General features: G+C 39.3%; 1 protein-coding gene and 1 long non-coding RNA gene across 3 annotated transcripts in view; one reads left to right on the forward strand and one right to left on the reverse strand.

Annotated features, from left to right (window-relative positions):
* The window catches only part of LOC113198528 (uncharacterized), an 87553-nt gene that overhangs the window by 29586 nt on the left and 35544 nt on the right, over nucleotides 1-22423 (forward strand). The window contains exon 2 of the long non-coding RNA XR_003302845.2: nucleotides 3758-3893. This is a non-coding gene — a long non-coding RNA (uncharacterized LOC113198528). The remainder of the gene's footprint in view (nucleotides 1-3757; nucleotides 3894-22423) is intronic.
* Nucleotides 1-22423, reverse strand: part of Ptprg (protein tyrosine phosphatase receptor type G) — a 715889-nt gene that overhangs the window by 16689 nt on the left and 676777 nt on the right. For both annotated transcript variants that reach the window (XM_077796194.1, XM_077796193.1), the window contains 11 exons: nucleotides 21564-21655; nucleotides 13780-13876; nucleotides 9397-9479; nucleotides 9077-9211; nucleotides 8035-8169; nucleotides 6123-6295; nucleotides 4354-4489; nucleotides 3740-3886; nucleotides 1407-1500; nucleotides 777-853; nucleotides 409-537 (listed from right to left, as the gene is read on the reverse strand). In XM_077796194.1, coding sequence (XP_077652320.1) covers nucleotides 409-537; nucleotides 777-853; nucleotides 1407-1500; nucleotides 3740-3886; nucleotides 4354-4489; nucleotides 6123-6295; nucleotides 8035-8169; nucleotides 9077-9211; nucleotides 9397-9479; nucleotides 13780-13876; nucleotides 21564-21655 — 1298 coding nt within the window. The remainder of the gene's footprint in view (nucleotides 1-408; nucleotides 538-776; nucleotides 854-1406; nucleotides 1501-3739; nucleotides 3887-4353; nucleotides 4490-6122; nucleotides 6296-8034; nucleotides 8170-9076; nucleotides 9212-9396; nucleotides 9480-13779; nucleotides 13877-21563; nucleotides 21656-22423) is intronic.

A 22423-nucleotide genomic window follows, 5' to 3' on the forward strand; every position in this document is an offset into this window, starting at 1 on the left:
GACTTAGATCCAAATCCTGGCTCCAACTATTCGTGCATGCTCTTGGACAAGTCAGTTATTTTCTCAGCTACTAGATGAGAGTAGTAGTACTTATGTCATTAAAGATGATATCGAGAGTAAGCATAGTTACAGATTCCATACATGGAATATGACGTACAGCAGCTCAGCCATCTAAAGTCACCTTTTTCTGAAACTTTCCACCATGCTGCCCCATAGAGTACAACTGAAGGGTAATATCATCAGCATTAGAGAAGTAATGGAACACACAGGAATAAGTGAACCCCCACAGAAAGTCTAAGTTTCCTCCCTAGCACCTACAGACAGTACAGCCCTGTGGCAAGGTATCAAAGTAATTTATGTTTGTAGCCTCCCGGGCTCATTAATATATAGCAGATGTACCGTACTCACCAAGCTCTGGTTGTCTGGCAGCATGACAATGATCTGCGCATTATGATCCCAAATCATTCGCCAGAAATCTTTCGTAGTATGCGGCAGAGGATGCTGGGTTATAATAAATTCATTGCTCCTGTAATAGCCCTTCAGTTGGGAAGAGGGAAAAATCAGTGATTATGAGAGTTCGCTTCTAACTTTATGACATGACAAAGTATACTCCTGAAACAAAACGGCACTGTTTTGACCCCACTAAAATAACTGAGGAAAGCATTCTTCGATGTACACAGAATATTTCAAAACAAGAATCTATGGCATAGGTGGTATCTGTTCTTTTAACACCTTTCAGTTTAATGGACTTTATGTCTGATGGGCTGTTGACTCACCATAATGTAAGAAGCGTTAATGTAATCTGTGCCTTTCATTCCAGGCAATGGCGCAAGACCCACTCGAGCACGCTCCGCTATCACAAGGAAAAAAATAACACCATATTATAAATAGGAACCAACAGCTCTTTCTGAGATTTACTTATCCTCTGGCTCCCCGTCCAAGACTTATACCTATATATTTAAAGAAGCTAAAGTGTTATCAGCTAAAACAATGTAAAATGAAATTTTACTGCACATGCTCAGGATAAACATTTTAGGAAAATTTTTTTATTGTGAAAGAGGTCTTCATAGCAGATCGCTTAGAGACTATTCAGTACAGACATGCGAGAGGGTTTGAGATTTGGTATTCCTAAAAGTATACTTCGCTCTTTTTTTCCATGAAAGGCTTATAAAAGCAGGGGCCTTGTTCACCTCTCCAATGAGCAGCCATGCCTGTGTCTATAGTGCACACCCATAATGTCCTCTACTGTGTCCTGAGATAACATTTCTCGGTGAGCAGAAGATAGAGTTCACATCAGATGGATGACTGCTGGCACCAAAGCCACCCTTCCATTTTGCCTCAGTTCAATTTAACATTTGCCTCTTTACAGATTATCTATACCAACACACTGATTGTTAAGATCTTACATGGTACGACGGAGGAGTTTCTGTTCTTTTCCTTGTTACACTCTTTCTGAGCACTAAAGCATTCCACGTATTTTGCATTACACTGTGTGATAAGCTGAAAGAAAAGCAACAATTTAGTCTGCATTCACGGGTATAACCAATAGTACCTATTAGGCAATTTGGAACAATATCAATAAGATTACTAACAACATTTTTATGCCCTGAAGAATGCTTTCTCGCTTCACTAGTAGCACATCTTTCTATGACCTTGATTGTGTCCTTGTCTTAGTTCTACTGGCAGGGACTGTGTGTAGAAATGATTGAACTGTGTGGAGTTTTGCTGTTGCATAGGTTACTGCTATTGTGCATTTTGTCCATAATTCCACAGCGGCCCATAAGACTCAAGTGACTCTACTCTTGAAGATGAAGAACTTAAGTTCTGGGTACATTTCTGTTGAACTGACATTGTTCTAAAGCCGTTATTAAGAATCAGCCCGGTAGCCAGGTTTGGTGGCATACACCTGTAATCCCAGTGGCTCAGGAGGCTAAGGCAAGAGGGTCAGGAGTTCAAAGCCAGCCTCAGCAACTTAACAAGACCCTAAGCAACTCAGTGAGACCCTGCCTCAAAATAAAATGAAAAAGGGCTGAGGACATGGCTTAGTGATTAAATGCCCCTATGTTCACTCTCCCATATTAAAAAAAAAATAAAAAATCAGTAGTTCGGTTCAATCAAGCTAGGTAAACAGGAGAATAATCAATCTGTTTTGTGTGGGTCTACCTTAATGAGTGTATGGGAACAGTCTTCAAGTGCTTTATTACTACCATCATACACCTTAGAGGTAATTTTCATGATTTAGTTTCTGATTTTTTCCTTTTGAGTTCTAAAATGGTTAGTGCCTATAATAACCTGGATTCCAATTGAGCTGATTTCTTTGGAGAATTTTTTTTAAAGGGATGTGCAAACTAATACAGGTGGAGTCTCCCTTATCCAAAAATGGGTGGAACTAACATAGTGTCATATTCTTTAGGATTTTGGAATAGATTTCTGTGTATATGTAAAATTTTGCATTTTAAAGATGGGAATCAAATGGCTTTACAATAGTCAGGATGTTTAACAGCTATAAATTTAAAATTGTTGTTAGGATTGAAATTTGTGTGTGTGTGTATGTATAATATCTATCCTGAAGGTAATTTTAAACAAGGCTCTACTTGTGACATTATGGATTTCAGATTTTTGAATTAAGGATGCTGTCATTAGTCTTTTCAATTTTTGTTTTTTTGCACGTAGTTCTACATGTGATTTCTTATATTGTGTCAAGATGCAAATAAAGAGATGAATCTGTGCAGTTTTAGTTTTCACGGTAACACTTTCCCATCTCTGAACTCTTCTTAAATTCTGCAAAAAAGATTCAAATGAAATGTTGGTACTTAATATTTTGTAAGAACTCATTTTAAACATTTAAAATGATAAATTGTGTCCTCACAATTAATTGCCTCAAATGGTTTTGTAGTAGGAACATTAAGAGCCAGAAATTTAAAATTATTGTTAGATTACTTTCATTGAATTCATTCCTATTTTCTTATCACCTGGAATAATTTGCTTGGCTGTCTCATTTCTTCAGCTAAGAGTCAAATGAAAGTTTCAGACTCTGGAAGACCTTACCATTGAAAACTGCAGATTAATTTTCTTGACACAAAATGAGAAATCACATATGGAACACTGTGTAAAAAAATAGAATTTGAATAGACTAATAAATAGGAAGGCACTCAGTAATTGGAAAGACAGGAGGCATTAGTAAGTTACAGTTACTTCTTTGAGCTTTTCTGGTCTAAATTTATTTGCCCTAACAGTCCCTCTTTTCCACCTTTACTTCTGTCAAGTCCATATAAACTTTAACTGCCTTTGAACTTCACCATGTCCCCATCAAAGAAAAATAGCCATTTTGGGGAAAGTTCTATAGTATTGTTTAGTATAGTAGTAACTCTTGTAGTTTCCAAATTCTTTTGGTCTAGTTTTCTAAAAAGGCATATTTTGAGGACAATATATTTACAAATAACCACTGTGAATAAAGGTGTCATTGCATAGTTCAGAAGAAACATCTTGAATACTCTTTTGGACCAGAACAAACCATTCAAGTCTTCTGTACCTTGTGGCCAAAGGATGATGTTTGTTTGGATAAAGCTGTAAATTACTCAGAAGACAATACAGCACTGTACTGTCTACTTAAACACCACCAATACATAATGGTGGTGTTTATGTAGATACTCCTTCTATACATTAACGCAAAGAAGACATGATCCCAAACGCAAGGTGTTTTTCGCTTCCTTGCTCAAGAATTTTTTCAGAGCACTACCTTGAATTGTTTTTCCAGTCGTGTCTTGCCTCCTACTCCTGGTATGAGGATGCTGTTGACATAGCTATGCAGCTGATTTGAAGATACTTCAGTCTCCTTTCCAAGAATGGCTTCCAACAAGGCATCATGGATGAAAATATACTGCTCCTGAAAGGTACGATATGGGGTGATCACCAGTGAGAGATGTGGAGGTAGCCAGCCGTTCACGAAGTCAGCCTTAGGTTAACTCTGCTCCCATAAGGGACTTCCTAGTGAGTTCCTTTTCCATTATAATTCCACACCATGCCGGGAACAGGTGGTTCAATGCAGCCAGCAATTGAGAATGTGTGCTTAATGAAGGGCTTAAGACCCATCATCTACAATGTTTTCAGGCCAGAAAACATGTTTAACTCCCAAAGCATCTAACACAGCTCTTGATGCAACTTTATCTGATTACTGAGATGATGTTAAGATCCACATCGAAACAGAATCCTATGATCCAAAGAGTGGAATTGTGGTCAGTGTATCTTCTAATACAAACTATAAATTCCTTCGAGCCCTAAGAGGATGAATCTGTCTCTCCAGTGTGGCTCAACTTTTGGAATCTCAAGAGGGCACTGGCGGTCACTCCTTACCTCCGTCTGGACGAGGTAGTTGCGCTGTGTCCTGATATGCTTCAGGAATCCCAGGACGTTGACTGTGCTTTTATCTTTGATCTGTTGCAGCATGCTGTCTATCACAATGTAGGTGCCTGTCCTGCCCACGCCAGCGCTGTAAAAAATGAAGGCACTCAACTAGGACTTTGTCATTCCCCCCCCCCCCAATCCATGGTCACAATGCAAGTACCTAATGAAGTGAGAAATAACCCTCTTGTCTAGATAACCTAGTATAAATGACAAAGGATATTCACATAGATTACACCTCAAAACTTTACTAGGACATGTCTCACTATGAACGATCTTGACAAGGAGTACAGACTTTCCCATAGGAGCTGGGAGACAAAGGGTGTGCACTCGGGCTGCAAGGGACTGAGGGGCGTCTCATGGCAGCAGCAATCTCCACACCACGACTGGCCTGCTGAGGCACTGTGCAGGCAGCCTTTGAACTTGCGCTTGGTTCTCCAACTCTCCCAGCTGAGTATGCATTATCCTTTTAATAAACCCCTTTTCTGTGCGTCTGCCTCTGTTGCAGACATCTAAGAAACTAATGATCTCATTATTAGACAGTTCCTATTTAAATAAGGGATGTTTTTCTTGAGTAATCAGTTGTAGAATGAGAATGGTACATTCAGAAAATTTGGTTTCTTATATTTGCATTTCTTAATTGTGATTTAAATAAATAGCCAGGAAGATCTGAATTCTGCAGTACTGAATAACAAGCTTGTTTGGGCAGAATGCCCCAGAAGGTTCCTGTCTAGCACAATACCTAGGCTGTTTGACACTTATCTCCACTTTAGTGATTCCTAAATGGATTAGTGAAAAACTAGAGTTCTCATGGGATTTCAAGTAGAAGATGTGTTCTAACTTGTGGAAAGGGTTTGTTTTGTGAAAGAATCTTATAAGAACAGCCCAAAAGAAATGCTGAGAAAATGCCATGTAGCTCTGCGACAGTCACAGAATAAGTAACATCCATTTGAACACTGAAGCCAAACAAAAACCCAAAAAGTCAAGAATGCAATAGCAAATGAAATGTAATCAAAGCATTTTTAAACAGCCATCTAAAATTATTTTAGTTGAAGGAAAAAAAATAGGATTCACTTTTTGTTTTTGTTTTTTTTTGAGATGGGATCTCACTGAGTTGCTGAAGCTGTCTCTTCAGTCTCAAGGCTGAGTGGCTGGGATTACAAGTGCCCAGCTCCAAGTGCTTTTTTTTTTTTTTTTTTTTTTTTTGTGGGGGTAACCAGGAATTGAACTCAGGGTCTCACTGAGTTGCTTAGCACCTTGCTTTTGCTAAGGCTGGCTTTCGACTTGCTATCCTCCTGCCTGGACTTCCCAAGCCCAAGTGCCTTTTAAAAGATATTTTATACGGCATGTATAAACCAGAAACTTTAAAAACGTCTTTTCATATGTACTGTAAATATTAGGAGGAACCTTACAGAAAAGCCATAATCTCTGGTGTGGAAAGCTCTTACAATAGGAACTTTTACTAATAAGATCATTTTATTAAAACCAGAGATTCATCTAGTTGAGCAGATTTTTTTTTCAGAATTGCAAATGATTTCTTAATGTGCTGGAAATATAGCTACTTGAAAAGACTAACTTCCATTTTTAGAGGAAGATTTGGCCCAAGTAATCAAAACAGTAGCAGCGTTTCCATGGTCCAAGTTCACAAGGCCCAAGCTCCTGTTCAGCCCCCTTCATGTGTTGAATCCCAGGTAGAAAAAAGAGAAGGACGTTGGCTCTACCTGCAGTGCACCAACACAGGGCCCATGTCTGGCATCCGAGCTGCTGAGGATCTCCTCACGAAGGTCAGGACCGGGAGGGCATACTCAGGAACTCCCATGTCAGGCCACTGTGTGTAGTGATACTGGATCACTGCCCTCTCGTTCTGACGACCCTTGGGATTTCCTTTCTGGCCCTGTGAATGGTGTAAGAAGACCTCTTTAATCTGCATATGAGCATTCTGGAAACAAATAAGGTAAGGGTGTTAGGACCCATGCCCTCTGTTTTCATTCCCCCATGTGCTGAGCCAGGTTATTTCATCTTTGTGCCCAATGTTTTTCATGAAATGGAGTCATACTCCAGCATAACTCTAGGTTGTAAAAATTCCCCCTGAGATTGTCTCTAGAATGGGATTGTAGCGCACTTGCCAAGCACATGTGAGACACTGGGTTTACTCCTCAGCACCATATATAAATAAAGATATTGTGTTCATCTACAACTAAAAAAAAAATCCCAAGAATGAACACTTAATTCTGGTCTTCTGGACTCTCCATAGTCTTAGAACTATCCAGAGCGCTGGTCAACTTCCTGCAAGGCCTCCATTTTCTAAATGCTGCCTCACTTAGCTTTTATCTGCCCAACTAGATCATGGGCCATGATTCTCACTCTTTGCCCACTGTCTCCAGAAGGGGAGACCTTCTGGAGCTGGAGGACAGGTTGTGCTGTGCATTCTCCAGGAAGTGAAGGGAAAATATTAAGTGTCAGATGATTCTCCATCTCTAGAATCAGAGGCAAGGTCTCATGCATCTGCCACTTTCTCAGAGTACTTTTCCTTTAAGGAACAAACCCTTTTGAATGAAAAGTCTCCTCTGATAGGTCATTGTGTGTAAACTTTCATTTTTCTGCTTTTTCTTATCAGGATACAGAATACCTGAATTTCCTACTGATATCTCTGACTTAAGCTATTTCTAGAAGAAGGTACAGTGGGCCTGTTTAAACACCTGAAGGGTTCCCATGCGTAATATGCTTTGTCTATTGGCTCTGGCTCACTTGGACCAACAGCTATATGATAGAGAACTCAGATACAGAGCTGTCGATTTTTGTGTATTTCTGCCATTTTTGGAAATAACTAGACATAGAAAGGACTGTTAATCTTGGATCACAGATGGGCTTCAGAGCCACCCAAAAATGTATATAAAGTCTGAGTAAATGTACATTCTTCTGGGACAAGGAGGTTACTATTTTATAACATTCTAAACATGTCCAAGATGCCAAAAAAGGTCCCACTGCTACAAACGATTGCCATAGTACTGAGCTGTCTATCTGAAGAACCAAATATTGTTGTGACAGTGGAGTTTCAGCCGAAAACTGAAACAGCTCAAAAGCAGCATTTCCATGCAGTGTGACTTTACAGGCTATTAGTAGTTCTATAGAAAGGAGTTTATGGGTAAGTCACACCAGGAATCGGTTCTACAGGTTTCTTAATTCCATCATTCCAGTCACTTGTAATTTCTGTAAATTTCTAAAATGGGATATATGTGAGCTAGCATTCATCTCCCATTCTTACTGAATAGCAGAACTTGGTTTTTCATAAGCATCCATGGGACTACGAATCGAACACTCTTTGGGAAACAATGCTCTGAAGCTGTGAGGAAATTGGAATTAAAAAGTAACATCAACAAATAGATGCTACTGTATTTGCTGAGTGTTACCAAAACTTGAGAGAATGACTTCCTGGAAGAAAAGAAGAGATCAACAAACCCGCTGGGCCAGTTACATTCTATTAAGTGCTCTGCCAGTACCTCTCCCACCATAAAATGGTATATCCAGAGACTTGTGAAAAAATGTCTCAAAAATACTTTTTTAAACTTGTATGAAAACCAACTTGGTTTTTAAAAAGAGACATCCTGCCAGCCCACCGAGTTCCCTCGATACCTTTTTCACTTTTGTATTTCTGACTGAAAAACGACGAACAGTGTAGCAGGCATGTACTTTTGTGCTCTTCAATGTGACAATTATGTTCCCATACTCCTCACTATTCTCTGTTGGCCAATATTGATCACATTTCCTCTGTAAGAAGAAAAAAGTTGTGAATTTCAAACGACCACCTTAAAACATTCATTTATTTGACTGAAAAAGAAATGCATGGGCTGAATGTGTCAAGGCAGAGAGATCTCTGAAGAAGCTAATGAATTGTGTTAAGTGTGGGCAAGATCATCTGAGAAATGGGCCTAGTATTTATGATCATCTCTCCATACATGAGGAACTTTAAAGAGGGCCTAAGAAAGAAACCTATTCATTGAACCTATGAGACATGTGGATAGGATGTATTATAAAGGGAATTTAAATGTCATTTGGAAGGCTGTGCTGGATTTATGGGAGGTCTTTCTGTTACAACTTGAGTCCATCAAAGATAAAATTAGGGATTCCATAATCAAAGTGAAGCACTAGTAGATTTTTAAGCAATGAACTGGAGGCTTAGCTTTTAATTCTAGCCTACCTTATTATTGTCCAAGCTTGTAATCCAGTACACTCTATTTATTGCTTTACATTAAAAAAAAATTGCTAAAGTCTTAATGATGGCCAGGTGTTTAAGCATTCATTGCTTCTCACTCCTCTACAATCCTGTCCTGTTAGTACTTTCTTTGCTACCATATGCATCTTGAACTTTTCTGCTTTTTGCTCTTCTGTTGAATGTCCTTTCACCTCAAACATTAACTCCTTTGAAAGCCTCCACACCAGAGAACGCATTCCTTCATGTTACAGCAATATCCTAACACACCTCTATCAGCACATTTAATCCATACTTCGAATGCCCTAGCTCTCTTTTCCACCAGACCACTTTTATGATAAGAGCAAAGCAAACACATATCTCTTCTGTAACTCTTTATACCTGGTCAAGTTCCTACAGTACAGCAAGAACTCTTAAAATATTTTGATGGTGCATTATTAAGATAATAAGCCAAGATGCTCTTACTCTTCCTTTCTCCACAAGGTTTGTAATCATGATGATGATTCCAGTATTTTGTTCCCAAATCATCCTCCAGAAATCTTCAAATGTAGACTTTAAAGGTCCCTGGGTGGCAATGTAGGCTTTTGCTTTGTTGTAACCCTTCAAAGATGACAGTACAAAGTGAGATATGAAGGAAGTGTCACGGAAGACCAGTTAATAATTCAAGTCCCTTCCACACTGTGCAGGCTGCATTCTTAGTGAAAGCGCTGTGCGGTACTTAAATACATGCAAGTCTGCAGCTTTCACTGTTCAGAAATGAGTTTATAAGAATTTTTCTGACTTACATCAACATAGTTTGCATTAATGTAGTCACTGTGCTTAGAATCTTTTCCTGGTAAAGGTCTTAACTTCACCCTACTGTGATCATCTGTGGAGGAGAGAAGGCAAAAACAGCGTTATAATTAAACCCAGTAGCATTCTAAATAAAAGACAAGGCAATCAGGTGAGGTGCCATCTATCAGAATGTCCTGAGAAAACTGTGGCAGGATAACTATTAAACAGAAATAAACATAGGGCTACTTCTTCCTCATGCTGTCACCTGTAGCATGTTCCAAGGCCTTTGAGGAACTACGCACCTATCTCCTTCCCATTAACAGACAGAAAAAAGTGATTGTTAGGGAACAATTGTATTCAGTTGATACCATTCCCTGTCATCTCCACAGAACTTAAAATAACTGGTTTCTTTAGTTGCTTAAGAAAAATCTGAGGTCAGATCTTAAGATCCACTATTTTTAGTTTAGGAATAAAACGGTTTGGAGTGGGGAGGACCATCATTTGTCTAGTTGCTCAAAACAGCGAGCTTAAGTGTTTCAAGAGAACAGAAGTAGTGAAGGGAAGCTGAAGTTTAAATTTTCTCTAGTAAGGAACAGAAAGGGCAAAGGTTGATGTTTTTTTCTTTTTTCCCTAGTCATCATCAAAAAAAGAAAAAAGAAAAAAGGCTAGCTCAAAATGAAGTCAACTCAGGGATTAGCCTAGGGATAAATGACCTCAGATTCTACCAAGCACTTTTTGGAAAGCTCTCTATATTCTTGGAGCTTTGAATTTTTCTACTGTCTTTGTTATTCTAAGAAACTGTACAGTTGACATAAAATGCAAATGAAAATTTTGTTCTACAGCACCTGGATAACAGCAGCTTATGCCTCACTAGCCATTGTATTGTTATTTCTTAGACTGACAAACAGAGGTGGCTTGATGACATCCACATGTACCCTGAAAATTATAATAGCTCTGAGGGAGAAGGCTTTTCTGATGTCGTGTTTCTACAACATTGCTATATAAAGGCATTCATATTAAGGGTAGACAAAAGTGACAGGTGATGTGCCCCCAGTCCAAATAACCAAGAAAACAACAAAACCCAGCTGTCTGGACTTGTCAAAATAAAAGATTCTAATTTGAATTTTTGAAAGTAAAGTAGTTCTTTTAAAACTTGGGGTTGTGGCTCTGTGGTAGAGCACTCACCTGGCACGTATGAGGCACTGGGTTCGATCCCCCAGCACCACATATAAATAAATAAATAAAATAAAGGTACTGTGTCCATCTACCAAAACAAAACAAAAAACTTGAGGTAGTAAAAGTATCTTTATAGAAATGCACAAAATTGGCTATTAGAATAAATGGGTTTAGCAAGGATGTAGTATACATGGTCAATATACAAAAATCAACTATTTTTATAAATTGTCAGTAGACAACAACCTGAAACTACCATAAAGTGAACAATCAGAATATATTTGTCAAAAGAAATACACAGCCAACTACAACTGATGAAAGAAATAAAAGACCTAAATAAGTGGAAAGACCACCATGTTCATGGACTGGAGGATAATATTGTTAAGATGGCAGGGATACCCAAATTAATCTGCACATTCAGTGCAATCAATCCCCATCAAAATAAACCCTAGCTCTTTCTATAGTGATAGACAAGTTGATCATAAAAATCCATATGGAAACACAACAGACCCAGAAAAACGAAAAGAATCTTGAAAAAGAGGACTCATAAGTCGTCTTTCAGGGCTCACAGTTTCCAGTTTCAAAACTTGTCACAAAGCTGTCAGTAATGAAGACAGTACAGTATTGGCATAGGATAGACATAAGATTGACAGAATGTGATTGTGAGTCCTGAAATAACCCATTCCTTCATGGCCAGCTGATTTTCAATAAAAGTACTAGGACAATTCAATGGGGAAAGGAAAGTCTTCTCAAATGGTTCTGGGACATGAAAAGAATGAAGGTGGAATGTCACCATGTAACTTAGCAACTCTATTCCTATGTATTCACTGAAAAGAACCTTGGACCACACATAAAAATTAACTCACAGTGGATCAAAGACCTAAATATAAAAACCCAAACCATAAAATTCATGTCAGTGCTCAAATGGGATAAAATGGGATACCACTTCACACCCAAAGGCTGTTATGTAAAAAATAAAAACCTTGATGTTATATTGTAATAGGCAATTCTTTCTTAGATATGACACCAAAACCCCTGGCCACTAGTAAAAAAAAAAAAAATAAAGTAAGCCGAATTTCACCAAAATGTAAAGATGTGTGCTTCAGAAGACACCATTAAACTGAAAAGAGTCTTATCTTTATAGTGGACAGTGGACCTGTATCTAGGATATTTGTAAAGAACCTTGCAACTGAACAGTAAAAGGACAAATACTCCATTTTTTCCCCCCAAAAGCAGGTAAAGGGTCAAAAACAGACATTTCTCCAAGGAAGATATACAAGTAGCCAATAAACACATGCAAATCAAAACTATAATGGGGTCAGGTGCAGTGGGCACACCTGTAATCCCAGTGGCTCCAGAGGCTGAGGGAGGAGGATTATGAATTCCAAGCCAGACTCAGCAACTTAGCCAGACCCTGCCTCTAAATAAAATGTAAAAAAGGGCAAGGATATGGCTGCATGGCTAAGCGCCGCTGGATTCAATCCCCGATACCCACAAATAAAACTCTCCCAAAAGTAAAATGGGATACACTTCAAGCCCAGAGGCTGTTATGTAAAAAATAAAAATCCATGTTGGTAAGGATGTAGAGACACTGGCCCCTTCACCTATTGCTGGTGCGGCCACTTTGGCTAACAATTTGATAGTTCCTCACCATGTCAAACTGGGAGTTGCCAGAGAACCTAGCAATTCTTCTCTTATGTATACCCAAGAGAACTGAAAATACATGTCCACATAAAGCCTTGTGTGTGGATGTTCACAGCAGCATTATTATAGCCAAAAAGTGGGGAAAATGAATGAATAACCAATACTTATATATCCATAAAATGCAGTATTTTTTTAGCTATAAAAAAGCAGTGGATGAATATATGTATATGGGTACAACCTGGATGAATATTGATGAAATGGCCAGAATATGTAAGTCCCCAAAGAAAATAGACAAGAGATTGCTAGGATATGGGAGTATCAGCTAACAGATATTGGGTTTCTTTTTCGGGGTAATAAAAATACCCTAAAATTGCATTGTGGTGACTGTACAACTCTTGCAATATACCAGAACCCACTGAATTGTAAACTTAAATGGGTAAAATTTATACATACAGTATGTGAATTATATCTCCCAAAAGCTTTATTACAAAGACTTAATAGTTGGGTTCAAATTTTAAGTTTTGCGATGCAAACTCTATTATATAAAATTCTATATAATGTGGTCCTTATTGCATGTTAGAGTATCCTTATCTGAAATATTTGGGACCAGATGTGTTCAAGATCTCCCCCTCTCCCCTCATTCTGTAATAGTTTGCATAGACTGTACTGGCTGAGCATCCCTAGTCTGAAACTTTTTGTCATGTCAGTGCTTCAAGGAGTTCCAGATTTTCATATTACCAACAATCTGTATTCGTCCAATGACCGAAGTCCTACGTGTCCATGAAAAGTGGCCTTGCACAGAAGTAGCCTAAAGTGTGAGAATATTCTTTGAGGTTCTATATAAAAAATGCCTGTTTGTTTGAATCCCTAATCTCTAGCATGCCCTTGGCCTTGAAGATAGGCCTACATGCATGGGGCAAAAGGACTGGAGGCTCATCCTTTAAGGAAAGGACAGTTAGGAAGTCTTATAGAGACTGCCTGGAAATTTACTTAATTCCACCAATTTTTATTTGTATTATAAAAATTTGGGGGGCTGGGTTTGTGGCTCAGTAGTAGAGTACTTGCCTAGCATGCATGAGGTACTAGGTTCAATCCTCAGCACACAAAAATAAAATAAAGGTAACATGTTCACCTACAACTAAAAAATATTTAAAAAAAACAAAGTTGATTAAGGGCTGCGATTAGCTCAGTGGTACAGCATTTGCGTAGCATGTGTGAGGCACTGGGTTTGATCCCCAGGCACCACATTAAAATAAAGGTATAAAAAGAATACAGAAGAGTAGGTTAAAATCAAGGTCAAGACAGCCAAGTGACATCCAAGCTTTGACTCCCAACATCTGCTGTACTATCACTTCACATGAAAATAGGCTTGGAACATTTCACATGGTGACAGCCTAACAAGAGGCTAAGGGGGCCGAACATGTCCTCACACTACTGAAGATGGTCTAAGGAGAGGTTAGCTCACAAATATCATTCTTTCTTGGCACCCCGTTTCTGATTGCTTGCCTGTCAGCTTAAACCCAGCATGAAAATGTAATCTCCTCAGAGTCAAAGATGGTTTAAAGTCTGTTACTCACATGCTAAAATGTTGATATATCTGTTTTTGTGCTTGTTATCTGGATGATTGGAATGTTCTGCAGTGATGTTCATATCAGCTGTACAGCGCTGGACTTCCTAGTGAAGAGAATGAACAGCAAGGTTTTAAACAGCCTTTAAAAAACAAAGGAGTTATAGTTATGCTCTGCAAAGCATGCACAGTGATCCCTACTGCAGCTGAAAAATTCCCATCACCTGGAAAAGTTGAAACCGTGGTAATACAGAGCAGGACATGGCTCATGTATTTGTGGCGATGCTGATACAAACCTTGTGCCATACCAGTCACACAAAGGACCAGCATATATACCTAAGCACATGAGATGATAATTAACTGTGCACTATATTTTAATCATTATTTTACAATATAACCTAAGACAAGCTTAGTGTAAAACACTGTCATTTTAATAACTACAATAGTGCCACGTGCCTGGTTTGCATCAAGAGGCGATGCTAAGTGACCAAGATCATCAGGTCTATGTTGTTCATACAAGGATGAAACTGCTGAATGAGACAGTTCTCAGAACTTGTCCTTATTTTTAAGCAATGACCACACACACACACTGATAGACATATTTTATTGCCTAGTACTGACAGTCACCAGGACCTCCCCAATCCTAATTTCTGATATAATTATAGCCATGATTGTAACAAGCATATGTAGAATATTAAGGTATAATGGTTTCATTTATGAATTCATCCATTTCCTTATTCCAGCTTTTGATCTATGCGTTGGGATTTAAAAAAAAAAGTCTCTCTATGTTGTAGTCTACAAGAAAAAGATTTTGTAGCTACCAAATGTGAACTACAGAAAAGAGGCCTGAAAAAAAAGGATGATGGAAGCAAAGACAGAGGAACAGGGGAAAGCTTAAACCAGGAGACGACAACAATTTACTTGTGTCTCAGAAGATAATGGGTATTCCCAAGAAGCACAGTTTCTACCATGATTTGAAATATATTCATAGGCCTCATGGTCTCATTTTATGAGACTGCAAATTGACTATGAAGACTCAGTCCTGAAATGACACTAATCTGTAGTCTAATTGTCACGTCTGGCTTGGATATGCATGACCCTGACAAATTATTTGTGAACACTTCATTTCATCTAAGTGAACTTTCTTTAGAAAAACAGCAGTGGCAGAAACAATTCAACCACCGTCTTGGCCCTGGATATAAACATTATCCATTAGCCAAATACAAGGTTGCCGAAAAGCCAAGTTTTTCCACACTGTATGCTTCAAACCCAGGAAAGGACTGGAGTTAACTAATAAGGGAAGTCATTAGCACTGCACAGCTGCTCCAAAGAGCAGGAGCAAAATAACACAAAATTATCAGGAGAAATGTTTTACACGTAGCAGATGTAACAGAGTTTAGGAGTGTGCTGACTTTTTTTCACAAAGGAGTTGCATAGCAATTACGGATGTTTTCCACAGCATTTACATTAAGCATAATGAAAACAAGGAACTGGTTGTCTTTTATATTCACAAAGTACTTCCCAGAAAGGAGTCCCCCTTCTCCCTTAAGGAGGGGCTCACTATAGTCAAAGAATGTCAAGTATAATAACAAAGGGTTACTATCTCTTCAAAGGAACTATATTTATGGACTCGCCGATTCTTGGAAATTATACACTGAATTTTTCATATTTGTGGAAATTTCCCAGCTGCCCATTTACAAAAAAGACCCACAACATCAATTCAACCCGCCTCTTTGGGGAGTGTTTTTGACGCGTTTACTGTTTCTTATCCTTACTAAATGTGATAAGCTCTGCTGCTTTCTATTCTACAATAGTTCATAACTAATGGTTTTGCAAACACTAGTTTAAAGGGCCTGAAGGCTGCCTTTGGCTCATTTCTTTTCAAAGCACGGGCAAAAAGTCATGAGTCTGGATTGGTTAACATCTACAAGAACATAAGCAATGTTAACTGTACTTGAAATAGTGGGACCACCCTTTTAGAACTACTGCAAACACCCTTTAGAATTGTCTCAAAGGAAGGAAGCTTTTGCAAGTGGATTTGTATTCTGGATGGTATTAATTCCTCTACCTACAAATCCCAGAAACAAACTGACATCCTTGGGTTTGGAAAGTCATACCTCTGGCTTGAACCTCTATGGGTTGAGCTGTTTAGAGATTTTGTTCCGAGAGATTTTTGCTTTTAGTCCTTTAGTCTCATTCTTTTTGTAATTTATTTTTCTTCCCCTGTTGTGTGGATCTGACAGCCCGAACTACACACTGAGGTTGGGCCTCTATTACAATGTACTGCAATTGACCAGGACAGCCTGGGAGCAGCTGTCTGCACGGTTTAAAACAGTCATTCAATATGGCCAAACTCTTTTGTTATCCAAAACCCTCGGTCTAATCTGTTGCCTCTATTTCACTTTTCCAATTATGTGAATGACAGAAAAAAAGCATAGTCATAAATAATGTTAAATCTGATTTTATTAGAATTCATGGGGTTTGCCGAAGGCCTTCTGATTTTATCTTGTGGGTAATAATGTCATTTGTAATTCCTCGCAGGACTGTGTGGCTCATTTAGATGCAGATAATATCATCTGATCCTGGAGTGGCTTTTCTCCATCAAAACTGGCATTTCAGAGTTAATTTGATTATAATAGGTATTAAAACCGTTTAAAATGACACTGGCCAATGGAGTGTATATAGTAAAGTAACCTATTTATTAGCACTGATATTTTAAACTTGTTTGCATTTTCTCTATGTAAGAATCAAGTCTTAATATGAACAGTCGTACAACTAGAGGAGAGGGCCAGTGGGGAGAAAAGGAGGTCTAACACAACAAAAATAGTTCATTTGCAAGACTACGAATTGAGAAGCTAGATTACTTCTTGCCTGGAGTTGTCAATGGGAGACGCTGGCTAGAGCATACTTCAAGACCTGCTGTTTTGCCTTCTGTGCTTCCATTAAAAAAAAATAATAATAATAAAGCTGAACAAAACACATCTGAAATCTTTCACCAAGACAAGACTGGAAGAAAATACGTGGACCTGATGACCCCGTATTGGACTGAGCATATGACCATTGAGGCCCACGGCCGTGGGACAGGACCTGATCTACAGAGGACTGCTTGTCTCAGGTCATGATTGTGGCTCAGTGCTTGACAGGTGCCACATACTCCGCATCTTCCCACCTTTGCCCTCTTCCACTCAGGTCATGAAGTGCTGCCAGCCTGGCCACCTTCCATTGTGTTGACTTGCTCAGAAACCTCCAATTTCTTCACCAGCCTTTTGAGGTCCCAGCCATCTTCCACAAACTGCCTTCCCATGCCCTCTGGAAGATGATGGTTCCCTGCCATTTACCTTGCTAAGAATGCCTCTTCTATTCCCCTATCCAAATCTGTGTGTCTTTACCTAAAATGACTGCCTTTCCCCTCTGTCTCCATAGAGCACAGTGTAGCTGGCCTAGGACATGGAAAAAAAATTATTCTATGTGCAGTTTTTGAAATTTAGCTAGTTCACTTTCTTCGCAGAGTGCCTCCTCTTAAACAGTTGTGTTTTTTTCTTTATAAAAAGGGTCTAAAATGTTTTTTTGATATCCAAGTCTAAACTGGCATTCTGACACAAAAGCATCACAGAGTCAATTTCTGCCCTCTTGCAGGCAGCAATCTTGAGGCAGCATTACACCTCTGTCATATGTCATCGGCAACCCTGGAAGTGTCCTTTCGTGACACAAAGTGACTGTGGCCACTACTCCCTCAGAGCATGGGCTCAGGTGATTTAAGAAGATCAGCCAGCCCAGATTTAGCTCAGCTGGTTAATGTAACAGGGGCCATCCCCCAGAGGATCCTGTCAAGGAGCTTGGGACCTCTGGCTTCATCCCTATACCCAGTCTTTAAACTTCTGATTCTTCCAAACCTAGCCTAATAATTTTTTTTTGTGCACAGAGCTTTGGAGCTCCCTCCTTTTGAAGGAGAGTGCTGCCACTGCATTTTTGGAGATGTCATGCATTATGATGGTGGGGGCCAGGAAAGTGGCTGCTCATCCCTTAAAACCACCCTCGGAAGCCATTTCATGAAAAGGAAGGACAGTGAGGGTGAAGAGAACTCGGGTACTGGAATCATCAAATATTACCCTGAGACAAGGATTGATGTTATTGCCACTGACTGCAAAATCTTCTAGAGGTACAATGTCACCAGCTTTTCACAGTGTCCAAAATTTATCTGACAAGGACAAAATGCTAGCTTTCAGCATCACCTCTAGACAAAGACTCAATATTCCCAGTGAAGTTGTTTTTCTTATTCTTGCCGAAGTAGCAGAGCTCCGAAAATATGACAGCTATTCACCAAAATTTTTTACTTCCAAGATTTTTAAACCACATGGGGCAGAAAGAATGTTCACTGAAATAACTAATCAGAATTCCTAGGTGCCTTTCTCCTCTCAGTCCCTCAGAACTCCAGACCTGCATTTTAGCACTGAGTTTTGCTTTCTCCTGTTTTACTATAGTTGTGTAAACACTCTGGTCTCCCCATCAGACCAAACTATTTAGGGCAAGGACTCTACATTTTTTTCTTCTGCTGCTTTTCTGCCTTTCTTTATATAGCCTATTATTAACTGTTAACTAAGGCTGTTTCTTAATGTAGCTCATTACCAAGAAGGTCCTCATGCTCTCTTGATTTAAGAAGATCAGCCAGCCCAGATTTACCTCAGCTGGTTGAAGTAACAGGGGCCATCCCCCAGAGGATCTTGTCAAGGAGCTTGGGACCTCTGGCTTCATCTCTATACCCAGTCTTTAAACTTCTGATTCTTCCAAACCTTGCCTAATAATTCTGTTGGTGCACAGAGCTTTGCCATAGAGCTACAACCTTGGCCACTATGGTGAAGACTCAATCCACCATTGTACCTTATGTCCAGAGAGTGGTCTCTGGCGAGTCCTTAGTAACTACTAGATGAGTTGTTTTGTTGACTAAGTGGTATTCTCTTTTACTCTATGACTGGAACGATGACTAATTCTAGGCCTCTATTCAGATGTTGGGTGAGAGTTTTGTTAATAACATCTGATTTTTTGTGGGACACTAGGGCTCAAACTTGGGACCTTCCCCAGTTTCAGGCAAGTGCTCTACGATTGAGCTCCATCCTCGGCCTTTTTGGAGCCAGGGTCTTGCCAAGTTGCCCAGGCTGTCCTGGAACTTGGAATCTTCCTCAGACTCCTGAGCTGCTAGGATTACAGGTGTGTGCCACTGTTCCTGTCTTGAAAATCAAAATCTGAGCTAAGCTGTACAGGTTCTAGATCACCAGGACCAAATAGTATTCTTAAGAGGGGGCTCTTTTTATTTTTTGCCGAGTCCTAGCTTCATGGCCAGTTTCAGAATGTCACTTGCCATCTTGGCTAGTTCTGCTTCTCACTTTGGCTCATTATATAATGAGTGTGACTTTAATGAGAATGTGGATGGTCTCAGAATTAACCAGGTAGTTTTGAACCAAGACAGCCTTAGTCTTAAACCCTGCTGCTGCCATTCCAAAAACAGACACCCAATGCCTTAGTTATGTCATGGGCAAAGTTTCCTCATTTGAGAGGTGAGGTCAGTAAGCCCTACCTCAGAGGGTATTTCTGAAGGAGTAAAATAGTGGATTCGCAGTGCTAAGTGAATGCTAGCCATCAATATTCCTTATATGGATCTAGAAATCCAAAGGTGAGAGTACTACTATCACCAAAATAATTAAAAATAAACCCTTTACTTTTTAATCACTACAATCTTTTTTCTGCCTTTCTTTATATAGCCTATTATTAACTGTTTATGAAACAACCTTAGGTAGCTCATTACCAAAAAGGAATAAATGCTTTAAAAATCTTTCAAATTTTGCTAAATTAGAAGGCAAGATTTTGTACTTACTCTGCCCTTTATGGACCCTTACTGTTCTCTTTAGAAAAGAGAATATTCTTCCTAATCTGAATAGCTTCAATTTTCAATCTTTGAAGCCAGGAAAGATTGTGAGGTGACAACAGTAGAAAGATATGTCCTTCCTGCCTGCATTCCCTGTTCCACTCCTATAAATATCAACAAACAATATTTAAACTACAAAGTTCAGGGGAGGGGGCTAAATTTCTCAATGTATTTATTTATTTATTTATTTATTTATTTTTAAGGGCACAGATGCCCAGAATTTGTTAACCGTCATGATTTGGATGCAGCAAAGCCTATTTTAAGTCAGACTAAGTACACAGAGGTATAGCTGATTATTTTGAATAATTAAATAGTGTCAAAACCAGCTGTGATGAATAGCACTGGGGTCTCAAATCATAAATAATTGAGAAACCAGAGTTGCATTTGATCATCCTGATCAAGTTCTGCTCTCTAGAGGATAAATGTTTGTCCTGAATACCATCAACATTGTTAAATGCCTCAATATTCTTGCTCAGTCATCCAGCCAACAGTCAATTGAACTAAATCACTTTAACACCACACACATTTGCTGTCCTCATGAATACAAAATGTTTGACTTAAACCATGTTCACTGTAGTTGAATAGGCACCTTTTTGGGTCGGCATCTAATAGGAGCATTAAGTACCTGACATGCTTTTGTTTGTTCCAGGAAACATACGACTTTGCAGAATAAATCATGAGAGTCCTTTCTACCACCTTTGCCCCTGTTCTGCTCAAAGAGATGACACAAAAACTAAGAGAAAGACTTAATTTAAAATGAGTTGTCAATATAATTGCCTTTCTGATAGCCTTTGGGGATTCCACATTTGCATAGAGACGGGATTTTTGTCCTATTTCTCATTGTTCCTGTAGGATGATTACTCCTCCCAGCTGTGTGGCTCCCGGATGATTCCCCAAGCACTTACCTCCCATCCCCTCACTTGAGCCCCAGAACCAATTGTGTAGAAAAAGAGATGGGCAGGTTAGCGTCATCACCATCATTTCCATTTTAAAGTAGAAATGAGAACGAGAAAGGAACTGACTTACCCACAAAGCTAGAAGACAGCTGAGCTGCCATGAAAACTTGGCCTCCTCGGCACAACTCTTGCTGCCAGAGATGTGCCTTAGTTAAGCGCCTCAGTGAAGAAAAGGGCAGTCTGTTTAATAGCTCCTCATTGACACCCTGTCACTGCTGAACTGGCACAGAACCCAGAGTTGGCAGGATAGCGCGTGCCGCGCTCTACCTTGTTTCCTATACACCAGTTCTTAAAATCAGAAGGCTGTGTTAACCACATCTTGTCTCCAAGGATTAATAATCATGCAAACAACCACCATCAATGATTTGCTTGCTTCTTAATAATTAACCCAGCACTTTCAAAGATGCTTATCGTGTATGTTTCGTAACAACTTTAGGATGTGGGCGACATTAGCAGCATTTTTTTTTTTTTTTCAATGAGGAAACTAGGGATCAGAGATGAAGTGATTGGCCCACGGGCTGTGAAGCTCACTACTGGTTCAGCCAGCACCCAGTTCCTCACGCCAACCTGCTGTCTCCACTACACCACGTGCAGCGCAGACACGACAGGGAATTGAGGCGCTTAACTATGACTTCCCCACTAGAAGGAAGATGAAGAAAGAACACCCAAAATCAACCCCCACTATCTGCCTCTTTTCAACCATTAAGTCTGTTCTTTCACAAAAGCACATGTTCAGGACCAGTGCAACCAATTCCCTTTCACATGATTTTTCTGGGAAGAGAATGGCTGTAAAAATCACATATGAAAAAAATAATCTCCAATTGTCAGTTGTTTTGTTATGCTGAAAATAAACTCAGGTTGACAATAATCTCAGAAGTAAGAGTTAATTTTCTAGAAACTTCCAGTTTTGAAACATACCTCAAAATCCTCAGAGAACCCGTGCTGGTTATTAGAATAGAGCTCCCCGATGTGTTTGACAAACTGTTTGACAGGAATGGCTTCCATATCATCTGGGGGAAGACAGCGAAATTCAGGGTCACACAGAATACTTCCATGGAGCAAACCATACTCATTTAAGACAAATACTCGACTTTTGCAAAGAGTGATAACTGCATTATCTGAAATATTTCCCATTAGGACCTTGAGTACCAATAAACCAGGTAAATAGTTTAAGAAGTAGATAATTCTCTTTACTTTTTATATTAAAGGCAATTTACAAAGTTACATGACATTATACTCTTAACTGAATCTTAATTTACCAATGGTACCTGTTTGCCAAAAAAAATTACTACAAGAATTTTTTTTTTCAATTGTTCACTGGGGTTCTAGCTTAAATTTGGTGCAATTAACTTCTACTTCCAATCTTTGACGTTTACGTGAGCCTTTGTACACAGATCCCCTTGTACTGGCTGGCTCTGGGTACAATGCCATCTCCACGTGTTCAGGATTTTAGTTCAAGACAGCTGTGTCTCCATGATGCCAAATAATCAGTTTGACTAAATTAACTGGATTTGGGGGGTGTTGACAGACTAGGTATAGATTCAGGAAGACTCCACATTCCAACTTGCTGTAGTGTTGTCACTTCAAAAGGACATTTTCAGTTCAGGAGCCCCAAGTGTGTCTTAGCCTTATTTCCGGAGACCCCTCTGGTCCTCCTAAACAACAGCCACACCCACCTCGTTGGAGCTCCCGCCTCCCTTCTCCCTCGACCCTCCCCCGCAAATATTTCCTTTTAAAAATACTCCGCTGAATTTGAGATAAACAACAGACATGACATT

This window comes from Urocitellus parryii, chromosome 3 (assembly GCF_045843805.1).
Source record: "Urocitellus parryii isolate mUroPar1 chromosome 3, mUroPar1.hap1, whole genome shotgun sequence".
NCBI lineage: Eukaryota > Metazoa > Chordata > Mammalia > Rodentia > Sciuridae > Urocitellus > Urocitellus parryii.